The following is a 20,780-nucleotide window of genomic DNA, read 5'->3' on the forward strand; positions in this document are numbered from 1 at the left end:
CGCATGAAGTGAAGAAAAGCAAATTAATTAGGGCAGGAAAGAATAAAATAACCTTATTTAGATAAGACGAAGAGATGTTGAAAAATACATGAAAGGACGAGAATTTTAGTGAAGTAAGAGCGGGGTTTCCTCGTACGTTATGTCATTTATTCATCTTGTACACGTCATGTAGTCAGCCGTCTTTTCATAGCCAAAATCTGAGGAAGTCACAAGTTTCTTAAAAAGATTTTATATTGTGTAAATTAGACTTCCTCAAACTCAGATTTAGAAGGAGAAAAAACTTCCCCAAAATCCCTTTCAACAAGACAGAAAGTCGGAATTCATTTGATATCAGCAAATTTCACAAATCAAATGGTTAAACAGTCCATTTCAAAAAGTCCTGTTTAAAAAACTGAACATGGTAAGTGATCAACATCAAGTCCTCATAAATTTACAGACTACAGGATTTGTATGAAAAAATAAAGTTGGAAGTTCTGAGCATTTATTGACAGATTTCACTGTTCAGCACAAACATTTTATTACATATTCATTAGAAATAAAAATTGTACAGTTTGTCTGTTAGTCTGTTTAAGCTTTTATTAATGTTAGTAATAGTATTGTAATATTTATTTCTTTATTTGCTGTTGCCATGTTGAGCTACAAGAGTTCAAAGATCTGGATTTTAAGAGTAGTCCATAACTTTTCAAGACGTTTAAAGTCGGGGCTTTCTGAAGGCTATTCCAGACGTTTAATGGGGCATTTCTAACTTCTTTAGACCTTCACAAAGGGATGATCCCAGGATCATCCCTTTGTGAAGGTCTAAAGAAGACCCAAACTGTCACCCTCAGATGAAAGGAAAAGGCTCAAGCCTGCCATGAACTGCAAACGTCTGGAACAGCAGCATCACTGTCCACAGTAAAGTGAGTATTGCTGTCTGAGAGGGTATTGATCAAGAAAGAAGCTCCTGCTGCAAAACTGGCAACTTCAACCTCAACTGAAATTTGCAGTTGCCCACATGGACAAGTCAAACAGTTTCTGGAGAAAAGTTTTATGGTCAAATGAGACAAAGATTGAGCTTTTTTGCCTAATGACACTGTACCAGCTGTCAAGCATGGTGGTGGTAGCATCATGCTCTGGGGCTGTTTTGCTGCAAATGGTACTGGTACATTACACAAAGTGGATTGAATAATGAAGGAGAAGCACTACCTCTGAGCTCATCAAATTAATCTCTAATCAACAGTTAGATGCTTGAAACTTGGACACAACTGGATGTTCCAACAGGACAATGATCCTAATGGATAAAGCAGGCTAGCTAAATGACCTTCCCAAAGCCCTGACCTCAACCCTATTGAAAATATGTGGACTACACTCAACAGGTGGATCCATGCCAGGAAACGAACAAAATTAACTGAACTCTGAAGTCTATAAATTCTGCCAAGAAGAATGGTTAAATGTCCAGTCAGAATTATGCCAAATGCTTGATGATGGCTACCAAAAGGGTCTGATTGAGGTGCAACCTGCTAAGGAACGTTTCACCAAATATTAATGGTTGTGTATGTATATTTTTGAAACCCACCCCCAAAATAAATTCAAACTTGTGCACGCAATTCTTGTTCAAATAAATGATTAAAACCTCCAAATTACCACAATATTCATGCCCATGCTGAGTGGATGTAAACTTTGTACCATAACTGTACTTCAGTTTACAATATTGGCGAATGAGTCAACACTGTTGGCTCACAGCAAGAGGATTCAGGCTCAGTCTGGGGGCTTTCTGAGTAGCGTTTGCGTGCTCATGGTCGTGCCTGTGTGGTTCTCTATGGGCTCTCTGGCTTCTAGAGTCGGTTTAGGTTTACAGGTGACTCTAAATCAGCCGTAGGTGTGGATATGAGCACGAACTGTTGTCTGTCTATCTCTGTTAGCCCCTGTGAAGGACTTGAAACCTCTCCACCTCTCATCTCATGGCAGCCCTTGAAGTAGTTAAATATATAAGAAAATGAATGATATAAGAATATTGGTGCTATAATTTAGAGCTTCATTGTAGGTGTGTAGTGGTGTTTTCTTTTACTAAAAATTCTAAAAACAAAATATGAACTCAATAAATTCATATTTCTACACTCATTTCAAAGGAGGGAGGGGTTCTCCAAGGGTGAGGACACTGACAGTGGCGCTGATGTTGTTCCTATAGGGGTGGAGTTTAAGGAGTTTAAAGGGGTGGAGTAGCTGTTAACACCAGAGGGCGTAGGGGCTGCGTTTCCTCCCATCATGAAACCGGGCACAGGGTTGGCCATGCTGGGAGCCTGGCTTAATGTAGGGGCTACTGTGACACCTGGTGGTGCCCATGGTGAAATGTTGCCAGGCGCAGTGGGCCACGGGGCCGCCCACTGGTTTCCTGGAAGCGCCTGCTGGCCCCAAGGCATGCTGGCTGGAGGGTATGTGGGAGATGAGTATGGAGAGCCACCTACAGGATGTGTGGGGAACATAGAGAGAATCTGCGAGCTGGAGAGCATTTGCTGTTGCTGTGGAGGCTCTGACGGAGGAGAAAAATAGTTTTTGTTTTTCAAATAGCGCTACACTATGAGGTGTACTGTTATTACAAATCTGCTGTTTTTAAGAGGAACGCGTCCTTATGTTTACTGATACCTGGGATCTGAGTTTGTGCCAGAGGCTCCCCCAGTGGGGTCGAAAACACTTCCATCAGCTCATTGGTGGATGAGGGCTGCTGGCAGAAACAAGGAGAGAATAAAATATAAATTCTCACCTACATGTTACCTAAAAGTGAGGAGACAGAAGTGTAGTTGTATTACAATCGTCTTATTTTGCGAGATTCCATAATGCTGCACCAAAGCTATTATAATGAGCTACAACTAAACTAATAAGTGACACTGGGGTTGAAAAAAATTATTAATTAGGATCAAAGCTAGACTTTAGTTAAAAAGTTAAACTTAAACACACTGAGCACCTGTAAAAGTATAATATACAAATAATATCATATACAAGTATACAAGAAAGATGTATACATATAGCACTATAAAATCACAATTTATTAAAGAAACTAACTGTGAAAATAATATAAACTAAACTAAAAATAGTCACGAATAACTAAAAGAGTAAGGTCATGAACCCAAGTGTCTAAAATGACTTTCCTCCTCAGGCAGGCTGCGCTCAGCCTGAGAGAGGGGACGAGGAGTTCGGACAAGCCTCCCTTTGGAGGTTTGGAGACCCCAGGGTAAAACCACAATCAACTGGAGAGATCGCATATCTAATCTGGGACAACTTCAGGATCCCCTGGGAAAAATCAGAAACTGGGAGACACTGCTGCTTAGCCTCCTACCATTTCAACCCAACTTTGGACACTTGCTTTTGTCAGCTATTTCATGTGAAATATGGCTGTTATCTCACATAAAAACTTGTATTGTTGTTTTATACCTGCTTTGTCTGCTGTGATGAAACATCTGGCCGTGGGCTAAACAGATCTTCAAGAGCTGGTTCCTGTAAAGTAAGCAAGTCCATGTATAAAAACACAGAAATATTTTGTTTAAATTTGGGATCACCTTCATTTAGAAAAAGTGAAGATGATTAAAAATAATGAACCTCTGCTGCTGAGCTCTTGTGTAGAACCAGTAAAGAAGCGCCCTGAAACAGAAAAAAAAACCAACAGTGGTGAGTGAAAGCTAACAAATAAACCAACCAAAAGCACAGGGACAAAAAAAAAAACTTCTTTCTGACTTGTGTTGGTGTCTCTGCAGGCTGCTGCGAGATCTCTCGGTCCACATGCTGACAAACTTCCTGGATGTCGAGGAACACTGGATGTGCCTGAGAGACACAGATAAAACATCTTACTGCTGTGCAAACTCTTAACAGGCCAATGCAGCCACATGCAAAACAAACTATAGTGACAATCATTCTCGTTCACGATGAGCTGGCTTTTTAAAGTTTGCTTTGCATGCCTGTTTTGAGGAGAATGTAAGTAAGTAAGTAAAATGTATTTATATAGCGCTTTTCACAGATAAAAATCACAAAGTGCTTTACAACACAAGAAATGGAAATATAAAACAATGTAACAGTAAATAAAACAGCAATGTAATACAATAAAACAATAAAAAAACAAAGGAGGAAATTATTCAAATGCTTTTCTAAATAAAAATGTCTTAAGCTGTTTTTTTTAAAAGAATCAATGGAGTACGTGCAGCGTAGAGACAGTGGAAGAGAATTCCACAACCGTGGTGCCAAAGTCTGAAAGGCACGATCACCACGAGTTTTAACCCTCTCAGGCTCAAATTAAACTTTTTGTTGCTAATGCACAACCAAGTCCTGCAGTGGTACTTCTGAGTAAAAAAAACCTCATAAAATATGTTTGTGGGGTAATCAGGTTGTTAGTTTTTAACTGTTGCAAATCGGCAACGCCTGCCTCAAGAGGGTTAAAACGAGTGCGCGGTACCACCAGCAGTCTCTCATCTAATGAGCTTAAAGCTCGAGAAGATGAATGTGGTTTCAGCAGGTCAGATAAATATTGGGGAGCTTGACCATGTAGGGCCCTAAAGGTTAGAACTAAAATTTTAAAATGAAACCTAAAACTTACAGGCAACCAGTGAAGGGAGGCTAAAACTGGAGTAATATGAGATCTTCTCTTGGTGCCTGTTAAGAGACGGGCTGCAGCATTCTGCACAGTCTGAAGACGATTTAAGGCTGATTTGTTAAAACAAGTAAAAAGAATTGATTGAATTGATAAACTCTTTTGCAAGAATATCAGATTACTCAATTAACTGGTCAAAATCTACAGTCCTACCGATTAATTGCTCCTTCCATAATTCCTCTTCTACACCACTGCAATCGGGAAATATAAAATATTTAGGTATTAATGTTTCTCCCAAGCTTGCAGATCTAACTAAATTAAACCATATCCCACTTTTAAAGAAGGTAGAAGATGATCTGGCTAGATGGAAATGTCTACCCATATCACTCATGGGAAGGGTTGCCGCTATAAAAATGATGGTCTTACCAAAAATAAATTATTTATTCTCAATGATCCCAACTAAACCGCCACAAGATTGGTTCAGATCGCTAGATTCATGTATGTCCAAATTCCTTTGGAAAAATAAACCCCCACGTATAAGCTTAAAAACACTACAAAAGACCAAGGATAAAGGAGGACTAGAACTGCCTAACTTTCAGCACTACTTCTTAGCCAACAGGCTTCAGTTTATCTCAGGATGGCTAAAACATACCCTCTTAGATGAACCTTGGCTAGATGTAGAACAAGCACTTTGCAATAATCTAGAGATCTCAGACCTACCATTTATCAGCTCAAACATCAAAAGACATGAATGCTTTAAAAGCATCAACATCAGCTCTTCTCTGACAGCATGGTGGGAGTTTCTAAAATTGACGGCGTCTTCATTAATCCCATGCAAACGTACACCTATCTGGAACAACCCTGACATATTACAAAACAATAATATGATAAACTTTTCAGATTGGAGTGGTAAAGGAATCAAATATTTAGAACATATACTAGAAGGAACAGAATTTATTTCATTTGACGGACTAGTTACACAATATGGGATCAACAAGAAAAGATTTTTAGAATATCAACAAATTAAATCCATAGTAAAAAAGAAATTTAAACCGGGTCAAGTTGAACTACAAACACCACCAAGTGTGGTTCAATTTCTTACTCTTAAAACCCCCAAATTACTATCCAAAATATACAGAATGCTTTCTAAAACAGATGAATCAATATCACTTCCTATTGCAAAATGGGAAGCGGATTTATCAGTTAACTTAGACCTAAACTTCTGGTCTCAGATTTGCTTAAAAACCTTTCATCTAATTAGAAATCCCAGTCTTCAATTAATTCAATACAAAATATTACATAGAGTGCACTATACAGGTCATCGGATGTTCAAGATGGGCTTTACGTCTACCAACAACTGCTCACACTGCCAAACCAATTCACCGGACAATTATATCCACGCTCTTTGGTTCTGTCCACCAGTTCAGAAGTTTTGGCGCGAGATATGTGAAGACTTATCGAAGTGTCTGAAATGTAACATTCCAACTTCCCCCTTAGTGTGTTTGTTGGGCAGCTTAGATAATGTCACTTCAGAAAAGAATATCGCCCATATGGTTTTCACTGCCCTATGCATAGCCAAGAAAACAGTCCTCATGAACTGGAAAAATAAAAATAATCTTAATTCTAACCAATATAGAAATTATCTATTAGATTACATTAGCCTTGATACAGCCTCTGCCACCACATCAGACCAATTGCTCTGGGCTCCTTTGATCAGCTCCATCACCTAGTGGGGGTGGGGGGTCATAGTTTGGTCCCGCCTTCACTGTTGTGATTGGTGTGGGGGTAGGGACAGGCTTAGGGCGTCGGGGGGTTCCCTGGAGGCATCTTCCTTGGGGGGCTCAACCCGGGGTAGCGGTCATGTCCGGTTAGGGGCTCTGTTGGCTCTCAGGTGACTGTTTCCTCGCGGCTGCGTGCAGCGGGGCTAGGGGAGGGTCTGTGCTGACGGACGTGGGTTACTGACCTGGTAGCCTGGGGGCGCTCCGTCTCTGGGCTGGGACCCGGACCGGGCCTCGGGGGCTTGGGTCCTGGTTGGTGTGTTGCCGGGGTTGTGGGCGGGTGGGTGCATGGGGGCCCAGCCCTGGAGCAGGGTGCCGCCGGTGCATCGAGCCACCTGGGGGGCTCTTCAACTGGTGGGGGAGATTGTCACATCTTGCAGGAGCTTTCCTCTCCTCAGGAGCTCCCTCTGCAGGAGGGGGAGATACAGGAGAGCTGGAGGAAGATCTCAGCCTGGGTGTTTATTGTCTTATGTAGTCTGGAAGATGAGTGGATGGTGGGGTGGGTGCAGTTTTCTCTGTGGTGGGGTTGGGTGGACTGTCCCAGGCTCTGTGGGGCCGGGAGGCGCTGCTGCACTGGGCCCGGTCTGGATGGGCCTGGGCCCCCTTTCCCTGGCGGGTCGCGGAGTATGGGGGTGCCTACTGGGGTCAGCGGGGGAGCTGGCCCCAGGGAGGGGTCACTTGCCCCTCCCTTCCTTCCCTCCCCATCTCCAGCTGCCTCCCTCTTCCCGCTCCACCACAACCACCCACACATGCAGGACCTTGGAGTAGGGGTATGTCACCAGGGTGCAGAGGAGGCTACCCCCCCCCCCCCCCCCCCCCGTCCCCTTCTGGCTGCCTCTGCCTCAATTTTATCCCACAACTTAGACATTCACATTACTCACACTCTCATTACACATACATATAGGATCTTGGGGGTGGGCACGATACACGGAATCCAAATTACCATCAGGGTGTACACCCCACCCCTGGCGTCGTTGCCCACCTCTCAATTTTAAATACACGTAGACATTGAGGGCTAGCAGGAGGGACCATGCGCTTACCTGCTGCTCTCTGGCAGGTAGCTCCAAGCCCTCCTGGGTTTTAAATGCACCTTAGAACACAAATGCATCAACACTACAATGAGCGGGTGGAGGGAGGTTCGGAGTCTTCTCTCACCCCCATTCTCTGCGACCTGCTGGAGCGGGGGGGCTAGGAGGAGGAGTTGGCCGTCCGACTGCGGTCTGGAGTGTGGGGCCTTCCTGCTGCTGCGGAGTCGGGGCGGTCTGCCTCCCCCCACCGCAGGGAAAAGGGTAACACCACCTGGGTCTGGGTGCAGTTCCCCCCTCCAGGGGCAAGGGTACCTAGACCCGGTTTGTAGAGTACGCTTGGGGAGTGTGATCGTGTGTACAGCGTCTCTTTATGTCTGTCTCCACGTTGGTTGAGTGTGGAGTAAGTGCATATGAGAGCATGAGGGTGGGAATGGATGTTTGTATCTGTGTGTGCCTGTATGTCTGTGTCTATATGTCAGGTTGGGTGTCAGGCGCCACCTCTCTGGGGACATCTCAGGCCCTCCAAGGTTTGGAGGCCTATCTCCCCCTACCACCACTTCCCCTGCCAGTGGCGGACCCCCTCAGACATCGGTGCGTTGGTGGTTCTCTGTGTCCGGGGATGAGCGTCCAGGTACACACCGGCTCACTCCTTGGCGGCCGCTTATCGGGGCCTGGAGCCTGGGGCTCGCTCGGGCCACTTCGGAGGTGGGGTGCCCCCGGCCTCTCGGCCTGGGGCTTGGTCACTCAGGCGCGGCTGGCTGCCGGCGGAGCTCACGGGCGCGTCACTGCAACTCCCCCTGGCTTCTGCTCCGCAGCTGCTGGGTGAGCCCTCATCTGGGACTCTCCTCAGCTCTTTCTGGGACAGTGGCGCGGCTGCCCCTCTGTTGGTCTTCCTTGGTCTCTTGTGTTCTGGGGGCCTCTGGATGTCTGGAGTTTTGATCTCCTCCATACCTGCTTCATGCCCTGGAGGACGGGGCTGTGGCCCCCCCACACCCTCTAGCAGATTATTACAAGAAGGAACCTTTTAAAAAACAAAAAACAAGCGCGTCCATGCTCACAGGTGTACACACGGGTGATCACACCCACAAACTACACCCTTTTTGGCTCCTACCTCAAAGCACACTGTGTTCTGTTGATCTTATGTGCTGCACAATGATGTTTAATATTTGGTATTTGCTGTCATATTCCCATATATCATTGTGATGTTGTTTGTTCTGTTGCTCTTGTTCTCTTCTGCTTGTTTTCTTTTTTCTTTCTCAGCAGGTGATCCAGGTGATTGATATATGCATTTTTTTCTTCTCTGCCCATTCTGTTGGTTTTTGTCTTTTGCCCTTCTCCCCCGTCCCTCTTCTCAGCTGTTTCTCTTTCCCTCTTTCTTTCTCCCCTTCTTTCCCCCAGTCAAGTCTGTCCCGTATTCAGTAAGTGAAAATAAAAGAAACAATAAAAGGTGAATCAAATGGACCATTACGGCAAGGCTGGGATGGTCAATTTGGTAAAGTAAATCCGTTGGGCATCTTTCTTTGCCTTTAGACAACAATTCTGATGGCAAAAGAGCCAAACAGGACAGGCAAAAAAAAAAAAAAAAAAAAAAAAAAAAAAATTAAAATCGGTACTTTCTATATTGTTTGCTGTGTGTAGACATAAGTTCTATAACTTATGATCAAACAAACAAACAGAATAAATCATCTGACATTGTTCAGGCACACAGGCTGGACTGCAAATAAGTGGAAAAGCAGCCAATGTCCAAAGAAAATCTTTAAAAGACTTTTCTACAGCCTGAGGAGCTATTGCCCCAAACCACCCTTGATTTCTTCAACAAAATATGAAGAAATCAAGGGTGGCTCAAGAGTTTTTCACAGTATTACATATGTATATGTATCAGTAAATTATCTCTTTTCCCTGCCCTTGAGCACCACAACATGTGAACACAAAGGTTTCTCTGTACTGAAGAAATCACAAGTAGATATGCATGACAATTTCTTTAGTGCTTCTTAACATTTTGTCTTTTAAATTTGAATCCCCCCAAAATGAACTCCCTTAAATTAAAGCATTTCATCATCAACTGACATGTTTTCATACAATACCCAACATTAACATAAACACAACTAGTGGTTAAATTGCTGCACACAATAAAGACTTTGATTGACTGCAGACAGCAGAACAGTAGTCTCAGAGGGCTTACCAAAACAAACCCTATTTGTTTGCATGTCATGGAAAAAACGCCTCTCAGCATGTGATGCCCCATTGCGAAAAAAAAAAGAGAAAAGAAAAGAGAAGCTAAAAAAGAAAAAAGAAAAAAACAAAACAAGTAAAAAGACACAACTATAGTAGTCTAAACAGGAGGAAATAAAAGCATGAATAATCATCTCAAGTTCAGGCTTTGACACCATTAGTCTGAATTTTGAAATATTCCGTAAATGATAAAAACAGTTTCGGACCAGCTGTTTAGAATGCTGCTCGAGCAAGCTAACTGTATTTATTTAGAATGAACTTTAATGCTACACAGATAAATACACTGCACAGAAATTGAGGTTTCTCTCCTCCGTCCAGACTGAATCTGTCAAACATGCACTGCTACTGTGAGCAGTAAATTGCAAAAAAATGCCTCCTGCATGAAAATGTATATTTTCATTGAGCCTGGCTCTGCTGGAGGTTTCTTCCTGTTTAAAGGCAATTTTTCCTTCCCACTGTCGCCAAAGCGCTTGCTCATAGGAGTCATATGATTCTTGGGTTTTTCTCTGTATGTATTATTGTAGGGTCTACCTTACAATATAAAGCACCTTGAGGCGACTGTTGTTGTGATTTGGCGCTGTATAAATAAAATTGAATTCATTTGAATTTCATCTAATTTTTTTAATATATCAGAAGGTTACTGGTCCATTCTGTACCCCACCTCTCACAGCTGCGATAGGGTCCAGCCCCCCTGTGACCCTGATAAGCTGAAGAGAATGGATGGTTTGATGGTTAAATGAAGTTAAATAATGCTGATAAATCATGTCAGCATTAAATTGCATTGCGGTGGCTCAGTATTTTTTTATGTGCTTAAACAACTATACTTGCTATATGTGCCCACTGGAGGAGTTATAGTAAACATTTTTGCTAATAAATGACTTATTAAATCATTTTTATATAATAATCTATTAAATGTTTATATGTTATGTGGCAGTATTAGCAGTATTAGCATTAATATTAGCAGTATTTAATAACACCACCTGTTTCTGCTTTAGTACTGTGTTTCGTTACCAGGTTAGCCATCTTGATGTAGAAGAGGATGTAGTTGTCTTGATGCTGGTAGATGTAAGCCAGAGCTCTGGGGTCAGACTCATCTTTGGTCAAAGAGCTGATCCTGCTCCTCTCATGGTCGTGAAGAACAGCCTGAAATGAGGATTTATCTTTTATTTATTATACAAGAAACTCTAACCACCAAAATAAGAACAGCTTTATGATACTGATCCTCAGCACTTGTGTAAATATCATCTCCACCTCTTAAGATTTTCCAGTTTTGGAAAATAAACTGCAGTGTAATAAAATACTTTTATTATGCAATCCAAGCATGAACTGTCCACTGAAGAATCACAGTCATTTTAAGACTAACTATCAACCTAAAGGGGGCGCTACAATTTGAGGACAACACAACACATGTTGGGAAATCCCTTGCTTGACTCACCCCGGTCCTTTCATCCAGAATTTTCAAGCCACTGGAGGAAATTTTCAACCAAATTCTCCTCTTGTGGATTCCCTGTTTCCTTCCTGCTACCTCAAAGCCCTTTAGCACACACACATTCACACAACAGCACAGCACAGGTGAGCTGAATAAGAAGTAAACATGAAATGACAGACATATATTCCAATGAGATAAGTCAGAGCACACATAAAAAGCGAGATGAATCTCACATTAAGGAGTAAAGCTAAACGAATTAACCGACAGAGCAGTTCTGACATATTTCACAGTCATTGTGTCTACGATTGATGTAACACCACCAGTAAGCATGCCGGGACAGCCGGAGGGAACATTGTATCTGCAGCCAGAAGTGGTCTGCTGAAAGGACCTCTTACAAACCAGGATGTACAGATCATTGCTGCTAACAAAAAAGCAAGTGCTTTCTTTGATGGTTTACTTTGTGAAATTGTTTTAATCCATGATTTACAGCCACAAAAACATTGGCAGTGGATCTGTTTCAGTCCCAATCGATCTGGGTAGGTTTTCTAAGCACTTTTTCCTACTGGAAGCTGTCTTTGCTATTGCTGAGTGTGTGGTTTGGGTGGTTTTCGCAGGTTGCTTTTTATATTATATTTCATAAAGGTGTCCTCTTCTCAGCATTATACACATTTTATTGATAAATTATTATATTTAAATTGTATAAAATATATAGGTCTCAAAACATGCAACAAGTATACCGTGCAAAAGTCTTGAGTCACACTTCCAAGCAGCCAGATGTTCTCGCGGTTTTTTAAAACTGGTCTTGACAAACATCAGGCATGGCTCGAGACCTTTGCACAGTACTGTACACAGCTTACATTATTCATATGCAAAGCTGCGATTCTGCAGTTGCTATCAAACAATCACCCAGAGACCCTGAATTGGCCTTCACAGCAGTCAGATCTGTGTCAAACACATCCTGAGCTACTCCACAGTTACCTGCACAAAGTTCACTCTTTGATTCTATTTGCTGAGTGATTTGTGGTTTGGCTCCTGCCGTCTGTATTTTTATACTCGTTACTATGATGTCCTTCCTGTGACTGCGATCGGTGACTCACACCAGTGCTGTAGTGTGTTTCTTCTAACTGTGTTGTAATGTATTGTGTATGGTATAAACATTTATATTCAAAGCAGTGTGTGTGTGATCGCTGATTGCAGTTTAAAGTTATTCACACTACATTAGATGCATGCTGACACTGACGGTCTTGACAGGTCGCACAAGTGTGATTACAATTTTGAGTGATTGTGACCTCGCTCTGTCCGTGTCTGTTTATCGTTTATTATTGTTTCCCCCCTTTTTTGACTTTTTACAAAAGCTGTGGCGCGCTTCTCCAAACAAACTCTCACTGCATCATGCAAAGTCCTTTGAGATTAGAAGAACACGTCAGGAGTCAACAGGATGTCAGAGGCATTACAAGCCATTTTTCCACAGCAGGAATGTTCCCACAACTCATTTTCTTTCTGAAAAAACAAAGACACTGCTCATTCATCAAACATAGAGTTAAAACTGTGTTAAGGAAGAGTTTCTTTTTAAAAAATATTTAATAATAATGCTTTGTCAAATTCAAATGCCATCAGAAAGGTCTACAAAGGTCCAAAAACTACACATCGAGTCTGTTTCTGACAGTTTTCAGTCTGCAGTCTGTGAGTATTTAAAACCTTGTAGTTAGCAAATAAACTCAAACACAAAGAAAAACTTTAAGATCTGAACTCACTGATGCATGCTCTTCCACTGAAACAAACAGCAATCAGGAGCTTTTCCTACGTATGACTCATATCATAGACAGTGCATAAAAAATGTGCATGAAACAATACGTGTTAACTTACATCACAGAGGCTTCCTCTAAAAATAACCATAGATTTAACACTCTGCATGGAGCTGGATTTAAGTGGTTAAAGTTAGTTTTTAGAGCCTGTGCAGCACCGTCACATGCCAGTACAGATGTGTTGCTGCTAAAAGACTTACATTTAGCTAACTAATAACACTGATATCTCAGTGGAAAACAAGGAAACTGAAACTAAAAAGCAGTCTAAGGGAGTCCTTTCTGTACTGCCCCCGGCTTCACAGATGGGTTTTATATTAATAAACAAAAAAATGGATACACTGTCCACTTTCACTCTCTGTCTCTGAAGCACTGAGTGGCTCTTCTTTGTTGGCTAGCTGCCTTTGTTAGCTGTAATGTTATATGTAATGTAATGTAATGTTTGAGTTGTAATTGAACTGCCAGTTTAGTGTCTTTTCTTTCGCTGTGACAGTTTTTTAGAGTAGGGCTCTGAGGTGTAAATTAACCTTAACACATGTGATGTTTTGTTTTCACTTTAAAAGCAAGGCAGATCTTTATAATGACCTGCAGAGCTCAAGTCAAAAACGGAGTCAGTAAACCAAACGGTGTAGTGGCTTTGGCCTTCTTTTATATACAGTCTATGGTTAAAAAACTAAAACAGAAGACAGAAAGTAAGTTCTAACTGTCAACACTACTGAATCTGAATACTTAAGATTGGGATCTTTAAGTACAGTATAGCACATGATTTTCTTTTCTGTTGCTTGTCACCTAACTTACTTTAAAGATTTATTCCTTTCTTTTTAGATGGAAGGGTCACCACAAGACAACAAGGACTTTCTTATTTTTCATTTTTATCTTGGAACCAAAAATGTCTGTGATAACTTTCATGCAAATCCTCCATTAGATATTGAGACATCTGAGCGCTGACCGAAATGGACAGAAGGACAGAAAAAATATATCCTCCCAGATCTTGACGTAGCTTTTAAATACTTTTGCTGTGATGCTTAAAAACATATTGGTCTGTGAAATACAAGTACCTCCAAATGATAACATTAATCTCAGCAGTCATGAAATATTAAACGTCTGGTGTTTATCTTTGATTTTTTTCTCTGATAAAGTGAAAAAATGAAGATTGATCTTACAGGAAATCAACCAGTTTAATCAAGAGCAGACAGAAGTCAGTTTACTTTGGCGGTGGACTACCTTTAGTTTCATCATGGAGTCTCTGCACATCTTTTCTCCGAGGGCGTCGGGTACTGGGTCCATGCCAATCAGCTTGGCTTTGTAGCGAACTCCTTCCCCGTGGAAGCGAGACATAGTATCCATGGATACCATGGTAGCCCCTGGGAACCACGAAGAGAGGACATAAAGGGTCAAATTATTATGAGGATGAATTTGTGTGAGAGCACAGAAATTCTTACATGTGTATATTTTGGTTAATTAACGGATTTAGGATAATGTTTGTGTCATGGTCCTGGGTCGGTGACCCAGCGCTTTTAGTTATCATTTTCTAGTTTATGATGATGATGATTATTATTGTTTGAGTTCTGTGTGTTATATTTGGTCTGCCTTTGAGTCTGTCTCTGTCTATGGTGTCACCCCATCTGTTTGTGAATCTGTCTGGTTAGGTCAATGTCTTGTCTGGTTCCATGTGTCTGAGTTTCCTGTTTTATTGTGAAGGTTTGTGTCATATGTGAGTGTGCTCAGTTTACGTTTCCCCTGTCTCGTCAGCTGTGATTTCTCCCAGGTGTGTTCCCCTCCTGTCTCTCATCCCTTGATTCTGCCGTCTGTGTATTTAAGCCCTGTGTTTCTCTGTGTCAGTGTCGCGTCGTACCCTCAACTAGCTGTGTGTTCTGCTTCTATGTTCCTAGTGTTTGGTCTCCTGCTCCAGTTTAGTGTTTCTTTCCAGTGTTTCAGTCCTTGGTTCCGCTGTTCTGACTTTTGGTTTTCTTTTGGTGAGTTTAGTTGTACGAGGTTTTTCCCAGCAATAAAGCTGCGCCTTAAGTTTCACTTCCCTGTCTGAGTTCTGCATTTTGGGTCCACCACTCCTGCTTGCCTGCCACACAGCGATTCATGACAGTTTGTGTGTCACAATTTCACTAAAACCTATGTGTATTTGTGTATTTGATGTCCGCACGCCTTCAAATCATGTGTTTACAAAGATTGCAGTATTTGTGGTTTATATGAGTAAATATTTGTGTGTATGTATCTAAAACTATGAGTATGTGTACACAGGGCGTTCCTTGTGTGTAAGCAAACTGCAGAGCAAGCATCTAACTGATGCCGAGTCAGTGTTTCAATCCATTTCCCGACATGAAACAGGTAATTTAGCAATAATGCAAAAGTGTGACTGTAGCAAAGGTCGACTCCTAAACGGCTTCATTTGCATCACGTAACAGTTTTACGGGATTTTAGTCACTGTTTAGTTCGAAGGTGAACACAAACAGACCGACACAAAGCTACAGACTGGCAACAAATTAAAGGGAAATCAACACAATTCAGCTCATTTCAGTTTTATTTCTATAGTTCCAAATCACAACAACAGTTGCCTCAATGTGTTTTATATGTTAAAGTAAACAATCGACAATAATACAGAGAAAACCCAAAGCAGTTGATGACCCTTCTAACAAGCCCTTGGCGACAGTGGGAAGGAAAAACTCCCTTTTAACCTCTGGCAGAACCAGGCTTAGGGAGCCGCAGCTATCTGATGGCTTGATTTGATGTTGGACTGCAGGATATTTTTCTCAAAAGATCAGCCCAGAAACCTGCCCAGTGTCTAGCTGGGCTGACATTTGGTGACCGTGAAGCCCATAGCACATGACTGACTCTCCACTCAGTCTCCACTCATGCCCTATGGGTGACATAAATTAAGCAATATAAATAAGTAAAATTTTATTTCTATATGACCTTTTGAGACAAAGATCACAAAGTGCATCACAACTAAACAGGAAGCGTGTTAGCAGAATTGTCCAGGTAGCTTTCACTGCCGTTGGTATAGAAATGCCTCACCTCTCTGTTGTTGTCAATGGACTATTTCTGCTGACACGGTCAGATCAACCCCTGCACTGACATGCTCAGGCCTCTAGGAAAGGTGCGTTGGGTTTCTTTACATATCAAATCAATAAGGAGCTTTCACTTCACCAGCTTGTGTGCAAGTCTTCTATATTAATTTTTTATTTCTATGTGTTCATTTGAAGACACACATTCCAGCTATAAACGGCTACAGTGGATGACATTTAGATGTTATAGCTACACTGGCAAATAAAAGTTGAACTACCAATCTGTGTCACACTTCATGAACTCATCAGTTCTGATTTATAGTTTTCTTGTGAGAATTTGGTAGTTTTGGTCCTCTAAAGAAGTCGAAGCTCCTGCAACACTCGTGGTATAAACTTTGCTGCTTGACCAGCCCGTTTCAACTTGTGGCCTTCATCGGGGTGCTTGGTAACAATTTCCCAGCTAACACAGGCTGTCGTACTTTGATTTACACCGTAGGAAAATACCAGTGCTGAGCAGTCATAGCATCGTTAAAAAAAAGAGAACTGGATAAGATCAGAACTTAGAAATATGTTGCTTCTGTTGGCTCAGATAACAGACATCTGTGAATGCTTTGGACTTTACAGCCCATGAAATCCAATATTCACTTCAGGGTCCGACATCTTTTTAATCACACTTGCTCTTCTGCTCTTAGCCGCTTCTGACTTAAGCAGTGTTTGATAACGTAGACCGGAATCTTTTCCCAAGAGCTTTGAATCATGCTTCGAATGAGTGAAAGTCTTGGAATATTTCGCAACTTGGCAGATACTTTAATTTAAGACATAGTTTTCTTCTGATTAAAGTCAGAATCACTGAGACTGCATTTCTCGAAAATCTTAATTGCAAATTTATTCAGAAATTGCTTTTGTTCCAGATCAGCTGCAACTCACATGGCTTTAAAACTTGTGATTTTCTGTGCCTTGTGTTTTATTTGAAACTGTAAAGCACTTTGTCTAGAAAATATTAACTACAAAAGATGCAGAGCTGCTTTAGGTCAGTTGTAGCAATGTTGTGCTGACTGTGGAGCCCATTTGAGTACCAAGAACTCATTGTCGTGTTCAAGAAACCAGTCTAAGATCATAAATCCATCATTGTACCCTGTAGTTATAAAGGGATGGACATGGTCAGCAGCAATACTCAGGTAAGCTGTGGCTGTTTAACGATGCTCAGTTGGTAATAAGGGGCCCAAAGTGTGCCAAGAAAATACCCCCCCACACCATCACATCAACGAGCTGTTCAGCAGCCTGAACTGTTGATATAAGGCAGGTTTGCCCCATGTTTTCATGTTGTTTATGCAAAATGTTGACCCTATCATGTGAACAACAGAAACTGACACTCATCAAACCAGGCAATGCTTTTCCAGTCTTGTGTTGTCTGTTTTTGGTGAACCTGTGTGAACTGTGGTTCAGTTTCCTGCTCTTGGCTCCAAGGTGTGGTCTGCTACTGTAAGTTCAGAGCTCTTCTGCGTACAGTAGCTTGGTTGTAACAAGCTACTGTATGCAACTATGTAACAAGCTTTCTTTATTTGAGTTTTTTCCCAATGTTGTGATTATTTAGAAGATTTGTTAGTTATTTTCATGCTCTTAGTTAAAAAAAAAGAGTTTCTTGTGTTTCCTTTAGTGTAAAGTTATTGTGTGTATGCATTTGTCTCCTGTGTCCTTGCGTTTAGTTTCACGTCCTTTGTGTCATTATTCATGTCGGTTTCAGCTGTCTCATTTCCCCCGTTTCTATTTCCTCAAATGAACCCTTTGTGTATTTATTGCGCTGCCTTCCTTTTGCTTTTTGTCTTTGAGTCTCTGTTGTCTTCTCCCATTTATTGGCAGTAAATTGGATTACATTTGTTTTTCTTTCACAGATTTTAATTTTGGATCGCAAACTAGCCATCATTCAAGTGCTTTGTGTTTTATTCCCGCCTGCCTTTGGAGTCTGCTTTTGGCTCCCTTTGCATCTGACCAGTCTCCTCTGACCTCTGTCATCAGCAAGACCCTTTTGCTCAGAACTGCCGCTCTATGGATATTTTCTCCTTTCCAGAGAAAGCCATATGGGAAAAATCCCAGTAGCTACGCAGTTTCTGAATTATTCAGACTATCTGGCGCCAACATTCAAAGTCGCATAGGTCACCTTTCTGCTTGATTCTAATGCTCGGTTTGAGTCTCAGCAGTTCATTTTGATCATGTCTACTTGCCAAAATGCACCGAGCTGCTGCCGTGTGATTGGCTGAATAGATATGTGTTAATGAACAGTTAAAGAGGTGTACCTTATAAAGTGGCTGTGGGTTTTATTTGAGAGCTACAGTCTAAAGTGATCATATTCTCATAAAATCATGATTGCTCTTGATGGCAGTTAATGTGTCAAAGACGTCTCTAAAAAAGATTATGTAATATCTACTGTCGGAGATTAAAGTTCCTCTGACGGTCCGTCATTTTGCTGACCACACAGCTGCTTTGCAAATGGAAACGCCTAAACTGTTGAAATTTACACCTCATAAACAGACATTTATCCGCTTCACATGAAAGCTTCTTGCAGCTGGAAATGTGCCAAATGATTTACAGCCACCGTGTAAGCTCATATGTTTCTCCCACAGCTGGAACAGGACATAACAGAAGAACAAAACAAAGCGTTACCTGCAAAAGCTTTCAGTTCCCATCAAATCTCAACAAACTCACTGTGCTAGGACTAACAGCCAAACATACTGTGATATTGTCAGCGCTGTTTATATTATGCATGGAAAGTGCAATTTAGACCCACTAACTTAAAGTAAATAGTGGCTCTTTGGCAGAACTGCTAGTCTGTTTTTAAAAGCTCATAAGATTTTCATTTTACTTAAAGGTTTATTCCTGGTGCTTAGTTTTAAAATCCCATAAAGATCAGAATCTTGGCAGCTGAGCCCAAAATAGCCCAGCTGGAAATGAGCTCTGTGTGCCACAACATGCAATGCCAGTGGAAAAATAAGCAAGCAGAAGGGAGTTCACCTGGGCAGCTGATGTGAAAGCTGAAGATAACTTCTGAGAACTGAATTAGTCTCTGAGGCTTTATGTATCTGCTTCAAATGTGCAGCGATTAGAGGAAACAGTTTGAAGAGCCTGGATGAAAATAGATCCAGAGCCAGACTCAGTCAGAGGCGTTTAGCACACACTGCAACTGAACAGCAGTAAAATATGCCTTTGCTTACAGTCTAAGCACATCCACGCTTTGCATTGTTAGCCTTTCATGCAGCTTTGCGTCATTCTGGAGGGAGCACTCTTTACTGACATTATTAACTTTGAACCTTACGGTCAGCTGAGACCAAACACTTGTACCTGTTATACTTGCTGTGACAGTGGTTTGGCTCAGCGCAGGAAAACTTCCAGCCGTTTGCTGTGTCTCCATCACGATGACGTCTGCTTAGAAAATCAACGCAAGCAGGACAGAGGATCCCGTGAAAACAGTGAGCCCGTCACAATTGCTGGCTGCAAAACAGAATTTGAAAACCAAAGGTATTTTGTAAAACAATCCCTCTAGTACTTCTGGTAGTATTGTAGATTTTTTGAATCTAAAAGCAGAAGACTAAAACCTTTGATCCACCTCACCTGCTCAGAGTGTGTTTCTGCTCTCTCCCTGCTGCTTGGCTTGTCTGCAATATCTCAGAGTCAAAGGTCAGGCTGCAGATTCACTGGTGATATATTAACATCCGCTGGGAGGCCCAATTACATGGGAATCCTTGTAGACTGAAGAAGGTCTAATAGGAAGGACAGACAGTTCATGGTAATTTCCCTCTCAGGGGATGAATGTGAGGTCATGCCTTTCCCTCAAGGACAGATTTGGGTGGTATTTTCTTAAAATAACAGCTGAGGTTCTCTGAAAAACTCTGCAGGAAGGGTGGTTGAGAGAAGCCAGAAAAGAGCAAATGCTGAAAACAAAGGAAAGATAAGGATAAAAGTTTACAAACATATCAGACAGATATGTTTTCAGAAATAAGTAGATGAAATATTAATTGCGATGTTATGTAATCCCTCATAATACCACAAAAGGATTCCCTTCGTTTAAAATTGTTATTCTGTTTGTACTCATCGCAATGCAAAAACTACCAACATGAACTTCATGAAAGTCGGTCAACAAAAAGATGGACACATTCAGTTATGCCAAGTGTCTGGACCCCTCATTAAAATGCTTTAATTACAATGTTGGTCTTGGCAGATTAAAGCTTTGTGGTTTAAATGTAGCCTCAATGTGATACCTGGTATCTCAGCTCCATCCATCTTCATCCGCTTTATCCGAGGCCGGGTCGCGGGGGCAGCAGTCTAAGCAGAGAGGCCCAGACCTCCCTCTCCCCAGCCACCTCCTCCAGCTTATCCAGGAGAACACCAAGGCGTTCCCAGGCCAGCCGAGAGATATAATCTCTCCAGCGTGTCCTGGGTCTGCCCCGGGGCCTCCTCCCGGTGGGACATACCCTGAACACCTCACCCAGGAGGCGCCCAGGAGGCATCCTTGTCAGATGCCCGAACCACCTCAGCTGGCTCCTTTCGATGTGGAGCAGCAGCAGCTCTACTCTGAGCCCCTCCCGGATGGCCGAACGTCTCACCCTATCTCTAAGGGAGAGGCCAGCCACCCTTCGGAGGAAGCTCATTTCTGCCACTTGTATCCGCGATCTCGTTCTTTCGGTCACTACCCACAGCTTGTGGCCATAGGTGAGAGTAGGGACGTAGATCGACCGGTAAATTGAGAGCTTCACGTGCATTTTTTAATTTTAAAGGGGCACTCTGAGCATTTTTATTAGTTTGGGGGAACAGACTACTCACACACGTTCACAAGAGCAATACTAACATGCTGATATTTGTTGTGTTTTTCTATGTTTACCATATGCACAACATTAAGCTAGTGTTTGCTATTTGGGAGGATGCGGGTAGATTTGCAATGATC

The 20,780-nt window shown here is 42.0% G+C and overlaps 2 protein-coding genes and 1 long non-coding RNA gene across 4 annotated transcripts in view; 2 read left to right on the forward strand and 1 right to left on the reverse strand.

Annotated features, from left to right (window-relative positions):
* LOC146653113 (uncharacterized) overlaps window positions 1-20,780 on the forward strand; it is a 172,703-nt gene that overhangs the window by 79,695 nt on the left and 72,228 nt on the right. The window lies entirely within an intron of this gene.
* The window catches only part of LOC146653119 (uncharacterized), a 250,949-nt gene that overhangs the window by 24,486 nt on the left and 205,683 nt on the right, over window positions 1-20,780 (forward strand). The window lies entirely within an intron of this gene.
* LOC146653121 (uncharacterized) lies at window positions 445-20,101 on the reverse strand. Of its 2 annotated transcripts, none has more exons than XM_085383103.1 (10): window positions 19,451-20,101; window positions 19,181-19,330; window positions 14,049-14,188; window positions 11,029-11,127; window positions 10,605-10,736; window positions 3,709-3,795; window positions 3,574-3,615; window positions 3,409-3,471; window positions 2,623-2,698; window positions 445-2,509 (listed from the first exon to the last, which is right to left on the reverse strand). In XM_085383103.1, exons 2-10 carry the CDS (start codon window positions 19,248-19,250, stop codon window positions 2,103-2,105), a joined length of 1,116 nt encoding a protein of 371 aa, XP_085239229.1. In that variant the 5' UTR covers window positions 19,251-19,330; window positions 19,451-20,101; the 3' UTR covers window positions 445-2,102. The 2 variants fall into 2 exon arrangements, with proteins under 2 accessions (XP_085239229.1, XP_085239228.1); XM_085383102.1 differs by having other exon boundaries at window positions 2,623-2,701; window positions 19,451-20,100.

This window comes from Rhamphochromis longiceps, linkage group LG15, assembly GCF_057381845.1.
Source record: "Rhamphochromis longiceps isolate RC_006_pf linkage group LG15, R_longiceps_female_GT1.1, whole genome shotgun sequence".
NCBI classification, from domain to species: domain Eukaryota; kingdom Metazoa; phylum Chordata; class Actinopteri; order Cichliformes; family Cichlidae; genus Rhamphochromis; species Rhamphochromis longiceps.